The sequence below is a fragment of the Magnolia sinica genome, chromosome 13, assembly GCF_029962835.1.
Source record: "Magnolia sinica isolate HGM2019 chromosome 13, MsV1, whole genome shotgun sequence".
Classification (NCBI taxonomy): Eukaryota; Viridiplantae; Streptophyta; class Magnoliopsida; order Magnoliales; family Magnoliaceae; genus Magnolia; species Magnolia sinica.
This window is the reverse complement of record NC_080585.1, coordinates 43,634,799-43,642,959: the sequence shown is the minus strand read 5'-3', so window position 1 is coordinate 43,642,959 and position 8,161 is coordinate 43,634,799. Positions and strand designations below refer to the sequence as shown.

Sequence of the window (8,161 nt, the reverse complement as noted above, 5' to 3'; positions counted from 1 at the left end):
GAACCGTTCAGTCATCGTTTCCTTCATCAGAGTGATTTCTCGTAACGTCGTCCCGATCTGATCTTGATGTAATTTGAATATTTTGGCCTGCATAAGGTCGGATGGAGGCGGAACTTGCTGCGATTCGAGTGGGTCTCCTTCAGCCTGTGCTGCTCCTTCAGTTTGTGCAGCTCCTTCACCAATTTCACCTTCTTCATGAATCCCCTCCTTGGGTTGATCTTCTGGATATCGATGAAACTTCAAATCCATCTTTCTAATATTGATTTTGTTGAAATGTTGGAGAGGTAGCTCCCGATCATTTGTCAATGGAAGACCGATCTTATCACTTAACACGTGAATAATCTGAGGGAAGGGTAGATGGATGTCTCTAGAAGTGTGAATTGCGTACACCAACTGGTGAACTATCAGAGTGGGAAGACATATCTTGATCCTAGTTGTCACACAATACACGATCATGACCATAAATCCTGTAAGGTCAGCTTGGTTTGTACCTCTCGTGTACACGTTTGTGGCGAAGATGCCATGCAGAACTCGATACTTGGGTTCCATAAATTTTTCCTTTAATGCATTACCTTGGTACCAAGGAAAATCCCTACCCTGGCATAGGAATGACGTGATCATAGACCGAGTCATTGGATTTTGAAGATCCAGATCAGAGAGACCAACTGGAGACAGAGTGAGACCAAAAATACTTGCAATAGATTTAGGGGTAATTTCTACATCTGTATCCCCAACAGAGACAGTGATGGAAGGAGGTTCTACGACAGGAGTGGCTGGAAGCAAAGAAGCTATAGGCTCTTTCATAATGACATGGGCCGCCAAAATTAAGCATAGGTAGCCAATCTATTACAGCCAACAAAGTTCCAGGTTATAGGATTTTAGGCAATCCCTATCAATTTTTTGTTCATGGATCAACCTCCTTACAGTATATTTCGCAAGAGTAGGATCTACCGCAACAGGAGGAACAAGTGCGGCATGTTGAGACCCACCATGCGATGTTTGTCTGGTACTTCACTAGCATGTTGGGGTCCCTTGATCAAACGCCTTTACCCTTTCTTTAGGTGCAAGTATTTTATACCTGGAGGATCTTGAGGATTCCCCCAAAACAGGAGTGTTTCCTTTATCCTTCCCCATTAAACATTTACCACTTAGAATGGGATGACTAAGAGTGGGATCTAATAGAAGATTGAAGGATTTTGAAAATGAATTGATGATCTTCTAGCCAAAACTTCTCTCTATAATCTAGAAATACCCAAAGACACGAGATGCAATCTTGAGAAATTAAGGGAATAGGCAAGAAATTACCAAATTTGGGTGATCTTGGAAGGCTCACAGATGAAAAAACATGTAAAATGGCCGAGGACGAGTAGCAGAGAGAAGAACGAGCTTTGAGTAAAGAAATTAAATTTTCTTGTTTGTCCGCCTTTTATTGGGCAGTAACCTTCGATATCATTGAACTTTGTTTTAATGATATCGATATACCCTAATCAATGTTATCGATTATGAGTTCGAGGGCAGACCAATCGACCCGACGTTTTAGATTCTCGAGAGGTCAATGGGATCGATGTGGTTCCGATGATATTGATGACTTGTTCGATTCAACGATTCACTTATCAAGAAGGATAGGACAAGTTATCTGTAGTTTTCGACAATCTTCCATATATGTATATCTTCACACTACGCCAAAATCGTAAATTTATGACGAAGAAAAATTGCTTGGTTTAATCTAATCCATCGCTAACGGAAAGTCCATCGCCAATCCTGTCTCGAAAATCCAGTCCAAACGTCGTGGAATTTTGCGACGGACCAAAATCCGTTGCTAAAATCAGATTTACGACGGATTTTGGTCCGTCATAAACTGGTGACAGACTAAATCCGTTGCAAATTTTGATTTTATGACGGAATATGATTTGTAAATTCCCACCCAAAATAATTCCCAACGTTGTTTAGTTGCTTTTGCGACGGATCATGGTCCGTCGTAAAAGGACTTTTGCCATTAAACATTTCTTTTTTTAGATTATGGTGGAAAATGATGCTTTTTTTTTTTTTTTTCTTTCTAGTCTAAGAATTGTTTTTTAATACAAATTCAGTGGTTTAATTGTACATATTTGTATCGAGTATCTAATATTATTTTTTAACAATTGATTGAATGCACAAAAAAAATAAAATAATTGTTTTTATATCAAATGAGTGGAAATTATTATTTTTTTTAAATTTAAAACTAATATTTAAATGATTTGTAATATGACATGAAAAAAAATATTGAGAAGTTAAAAAAATTTAACCATGTTTGAGAAAAAATGAGATTTTGAAAAAATAAAAATCGTGATTTAATAAAAATTGATTCTGTGGGGAAAAAAAAAAAGAATATTGAATAAAGTTGATAATTTTGGAAAAAAAAAAAAAAGAATTAGATTTCGAGAAACAAATAATATCCTGAAAAAGAAAATTAAAAAGATTCTAAAAAATGTGAAAATTTTGACGATGTTGAAAAATGAAAATATTTTGAAAAAGAAAATGAGAGTTTGTATTTTGAAAAATAAAATAAAATTGAGAAGTACGAAAAAAATTGACAAGTTTGAAAAAAATGCTTTTTAAAAAAATGTAGAAGTTAGAAAGAATTGAAAATTTTAAAATTAAACAATATTAAAGAATCATTACTAAAAAAAAAAAAAACAAACATTTTGAAACGAAAAATAAAGAAGTTGAAAAAATTTGTGATTTTAAAAAATAATTGAAAATGTTAAAATTTTGAAATTAAAAGAAAAAGTTATTTATAAAAGCATTGAGATTTTGAAAACAAAAATATCATTTTAAAAAATAAAATTAAAAAGTTGAAAACAAAATGATGCTTTCGAAGAAAAAAAATCGGCATTTTGGAATTTTTGAGAAAAAAAATTAAAATTTGAGAAAATTTTTAAGATTTTGAAAATAAAAATTTAGAATTTGTATTTTATTTTTTAAAAATATTTTATAATAAAAATGATATTTTGTTAAAAGTTTTTAAATAAAAATTAAGTGTAAAAAATATACATTTTGAAAAAAATGTTATTTTTAAATGGAAATTGAAATTTATCTGTGAAAAAACAAATGTAGCCTGATCGGGGCGAGTAACGTCAAATTGAGAGTATTGATTAATAAAATATAGTAAATGGACCAAATATATAAAATGGGCCAAATATTCTTGTCAAAATTGTGACCCAACTTATTGACCTCGCAAGAACCTAAGCATTAATTTAAGTTTTGTGGGCCCCATCATGATGTGTGTCAAACATCAACACCGTGCATTTGATGTGTCCCCTTTAGGTTATGAGATATCTCAAAAATCATCCATAGACAAAACTCAGGTAGGCCATACCATCTAAAACTATGTGAAGACATCCTTAAAAATATAAAAGCACTTGGTGGGGCCCACATGAGTTTTAGATGCGGCTGAAACTTGGTCTAACCCCTCATCCAAGAGGGACACACATAATGAGTGGGTTGGATATGTGAATCACATTTAGGCAAGCCCAATATATGATTATGAATGTTTTAAGAAACCCCTCCCCACTACATTTAGGTGAGTTACTCATTACCCTTAACAGAGTAAACTTTATGGGGTCCACCATTATTTTATTTTATCCACTCCATTTATCCATGTTAACAGATAATTTGAGGTCTAAAGAAAAAAAAAAAAGGCATATCCAAAGCTCAAGTGGACCACATCATAGGAAATAGTGTGATTGAACCTCTACCATTAAAAAATTCTTGAAGGCCATAAAAGTTTTGGATCAAGCTGATGTTTGTGTTTTCTCTTCATTCATATCTTTTTGATATTATGAACAGGTTGGATGGCAAATAAACATTATTGTGGGCCCAAGGAAGGTATCAACTGTGGAAATCATTATTCCACAGTTTCGTGTGGCATGGTTCACTTGAGTTTTGGATTTATCGAAAATTTGGGATCAACCCACACCGTTCATCCATTTTTCGAGATCATTTTAGAGAATTATCCAAAAAATGAATCATATCCAAAGATTAAATGGACCACACTACAAATAAGGGGAACGGATTGGCTACTCCCCCTAACACTGGCCAATGGTTGGTGGTTGGTGCTCTATGGCCCCCACCATAATGTATGTGTTTCATCCATGTTGTACATCTATTTTTAAAGATCATCTTATGAAATGAGATCAAAAATTGGGTATATCCCATTCTGAAATGGACCACATTACAGGAACAGTGTTGAATGAGCGTCAACCATTAAAAACATTTTGAGGGCTATAAAAGTTTTAGATCGAGATGATTTTTATTTTTCCCCTTCATCTAGGCCTGTATGACCTAATAAATAGATTGGATGTCAAATAAACAATACAGTGGGCCTTAGGAGGATTTTAATGATGGATATCCAATCACTACTGTTTTCATGTGGTGTGGTCCACCTGAGATTTATGTACCTCTCATATTTGGAATAAATCCCCAAGATGATCTTAAAAAATGGATAAACATAATGGATGAAATACATACATCATGGTGGGGCCCACAGAGCACCGACCATCAGCCACAAGGCTGATGCCAGAGCAGTAGCGAGACTAGCTACTGAAGTGACGTTAGCAAGTTCCGTGGGCCTCACCATGATGTATGTTTTGTATCCGCACTTTCCATCCATTTGGAGAGATCATTTTAGGACAATATCCAAAGAACGAGTTAAATCCAAAGCTCCAGTGGACCCAGCACAGAAAACAGTGGGACAGTGACGCCCACCATTAAAAATTTTTAAAGGCCACAAAAGTTTTAGATCAAGATGATATTTGTGTTTTCCCTTATTTCATGTCTTTTTTAACTTTTGAACAGGATTTCAAATAAACATTATGATGGGCCTTAGGGTAGTTTCAACAGTGGGAATCACTCTCCGTTTTCCCTTGGTGTGGTCCAATCGAGATTTATATAGATCTCAGTTTTTGGGATCTATCCTAAAATGATATTGAGAAATGGATAAAAGGCGGGGATTAAAACATATAAATCTTGGTGGGGCCCATTGAGCCCTACCAGATCCAAAGAGCAATTGACGCTATATATTGTACAATACAGTTTGTGAGTTTTGTGTTTGACGTAAAATAGTGGTGACTCATTTATAATAATAGTGGAAATGATATATAGTTATCTAGACCATCTAAATAATGGGTCTGGTTGTTTGTGGTTAATATTTGTATATTTTCCTATATAAAACTATTTAATCATTAAGTAAATGGTCCCTTAAATGTATGGCTATTAATGTAGTTGATGTATTAAATTGTGGAAAACTCACAATTTGCGGATTTGAAAGTAACATCTCATTTCAGAAGAGGGATTTCTTCTTTCGAACGACGCCCCCTGCCTTTACAAATCCCTCTTTCAAATGACGCCCTCTGCATCTGCCTCTACGTGGTTTCTCATTTTCTTCTTCCGCCAGTGGGTGAGCTCCGAATCTCTGAAGGATTTCAGGCATCTCCCCTGCCATGGGTGAGTTTCTCTCGAAATCCCTATTTTTATTCCAAAATCCATTCCATCAGGACTACTTGGCAGTAAGAGTGAGGTAGAGGTAAGTTCTCGAAACCTTAAATTAATCTTGAATCATTTATATCTTTATCGCTTCATTTATATGCTATCGTCAGGGTCAACTTGTAACTCCTAGTAGAAAAATAACGAGTAGAATATGACCATTAGTTATCAAAACATTTATTTCATGATTTCGCAAAAAAAAAAAAAAATTTAAATTTTTTTTTTTTTAAAAAAAAAAAACCGAGTAGAAAAATAAATCACGAGTTGAAAAGTTCCACAATTAGTTATTAACTGATTGCAAATCTATTTCATAATGAGGAGCCACAGCTTAATCAGATGTTGACAGGGTCTGATGGATAGGCATGAGACATTCCAATAGGTTTTGCATGTTCCTTGGGTCTTGATAATCATAAAGGAGAAGGAAATAAGATACAGATTATACAATCATTAAATCTAGTTCCAGTTTAGAAGGCACTTTTCCTGGTTCTTCCACATGGGAATAATGCTAATGCAATCAAGTTGGCATCAAATCTAGCTTTCAGCAACCACACATTGTATATTGATTACTATTTTATTCAAGAGAAGTATCAAGCAGGGATCATTGCACTTCCTTTGTTCTCTATTATGATGCACATTGCAGATGTGTTTTAGGCATTGACTGGTACTGTGCAATATTTTTAGTTGAAAAACTAGCACCTATTGATCCATCCTTGTCAGTTTGAGCTGTTTTAGATGATGATATGTTATGCATTATATTGGTTCTACGGATTGGTCATATGATGTAATGGTGCTGTATTTAGGGGTATGTATATCCTTTCCTGATATCTTTTAATTGTATACAACGTTACCCAAATGGTGCCAACGAATAATGCAGAGTTTTTATTCTAACCAGTATTACCTAAAACACCAAACACCCCCACGTTTTCCGTTTCAGATTGAGCAATCCAGATTATGGGTCATTTGTGATCTGGGCAATATTTTTAGGGACCCAAAATTATGGTTCTATATTCTTTATATTGATTAAGTAAATGAAAATTTATATTTACAATGAAGATACTTCTACTTTTATTATTTGTTATAAATTTATAATATAACACTAAGCATGTAGGGTCTATAATAATAGCATCCATCATTTCATATATGAATTAAAATATGATTTCATATACAAAACCATATTGCATACACATTGTAATTATTGGAGTGACAGATATGAACCTACCCCTAACGTACCACGTCATGGAGGAAGTGGCAATGTAGCATATTGCATGCTGGTTCCCATACTATGTACCAAAATGACCCAGGATCCTGGTAACCTTGATTCGGACACTGTTTAATCATTTTGTAAATTAATTTCTTACTCCCAAAATTAGTTATTTCAATATTGAAGGAGTTGTTCCCAAAAGGAACAAGACATCAACCAACAGATTATGAGGTTGTCTTTGAGCCCACCAGTTGCTCTGTTATAGGATCTTGCTAAATCCCCTTTTTAAATTTAGATAAAGTCAGTAAATGTTTTAGCTATTAGACTATCAAAAATACATCGAGGGCATCGATTCTCAAATTAGCAATATGCTGACTTTCATTTTGTAGGATGCCAGAGGCAAGGAGATTGAGGATGTATTGATTCTCTCGGAGATCATTTGTACCGTATGGACTATATGGACTTGGTTCAGGTTGGGCATTGCATCTCTTACATCATAGTGCATCAAGGTTAAATTCATTTTCACAAACTTGTATGTTTTAATCTTTGAAATTACTTCATTTCTAGGGCCATCATCAAAGTGGCACAGATATTACTATTGCTTGTGTCCCTATGGATGACAGGTATTAATCAGAACCAATTCTTGTGGTTGCAGAATCTGAATGAGATTTACTCCTATAAATATCTATCAACTACCTTTTTCTTCAAAAATTTAATTCATGGTTTTATACTAATTTGGAGCATCTTTCTTCCTTGACAGCCGTGCCTCAGACTTTGGTTTAATGAAGATAGACAACAAAGGGTTCTTTTCTTTAATGAAAAGCCCAAAGGAGAGGAATTGAAAGCAATGGTAATTATCCTGATACCTTTATGTTTGCATCTACTGATAGGATTAGACTGAAATCAGACCTCATGAGTATGAAGCGATTCTACAATTTTGCATGATTGCGTGATCTTCATTTCAAATTCCTTAGGCGGTGGATACTACAGTTTTGGGCCTGTCACGAGAGGAGGCTGAAAAGAAACCATACATTGCTTCCATGGGAGTGTATGTCTTCAAGAAGGAGATACTCTTGAATCTTCTAAGGTATGGTATTCAAGCTGCATGTAGATTCTATGATTTTTTAAAAGAAGATGAAATTGAAGTTTGATAAGAAATGTTCCCTGCATATCTGATCCAGTGAACCATCACATCTTTTGTTCGAAATGAGTGACAACGCACATGAATTGGCATGCAGAAAATATACTTGAAGTTCCTTGTGTGATTCATTACTATTATTACTCTTTTCCAAGTCATGATTCTTCTAGGACAGTTCCAGTCTCTGTGAACAATTTTCAATCTTGATTCTTCATGGAGATATGCCAAACCTCTAGTTATCCCGACACATATCCTGTGCCTCATCAACCAACCCAATTTCGGCTGACATTCTTCTAGGC

The 8,161-nt window shown here is 34.7% G+C and overlaps 1 protein-coding gene across 2 annotated transcripts; it reads left to right on the top strand.

The window, feature by feature from the left end:
- Nucleotides 1-6,891: 6,891 nt before the first annotated feature.
- LOC131224352 (glucose-1-phosphate adenylyltransferase large subunit 1, chloroplastic-like) lies at nucleotides 6,892-7,993 on the top strand. Of its 2 annotated transcripts, XR_009160844.1 has the most exons (4): nucleotides 6,892-7,196; nucleotides 7,292-7,347; nucleotides 7,485-7,574; nucleotides 7,699-7,993. XR_009160844.1 is itself a non-coding variant. In XM_058219863.1 (3 exons), the coding sequence occupies exons 1-3, from the start codon at nucleotides 7,173-7,175 to the stop codon at nucleotides 7,873-7,875; spliced, it is 291 nt and encodes a 96-aa protein (XP_058075846.1). In that variant the 5' UTR covers nucleotides 6,902-7,172; the 3' UTR covers nucleotides 7,876-7,993. The 2 variants fall into 2 exon arrangements, 1 of the variants encoding a protein (XP_058075846.1); XM_058219863.1 differs by lacking the exon at nucleotides 7,292-7,347 and having other exon boundaries at nucleotides 6,902-7,196.
- Nucleotides 7,994-8,161: the final 168 nt, after the last annotated feature.

What these genes read in the sequence shown, in the direction of transcription:
- LOC131224352 (XM_058219863.1), top strand. Translation starts at nt 7,173, where the DNA reads ATGGACTATATGGACTTGGTTCAG. An exon ending in ACTATATGGACTTGGTTCAG is followed by an intron (nt 7,197 to 7,484) that starts GTTGGGCATTGC and finishes CTTCCTTGACAG; the next exon opens with CCGTGCCTCAGACTTTGGTT. An exon ending in GAGAGGAATTGAAAGCAATG is followed by an intron (nt 7,575 to 7,698) that starts GTAATTATCCTG and finishes CAAATTCCTTAG; the next exon opens with GCGGTGGATACTACAGTTTT.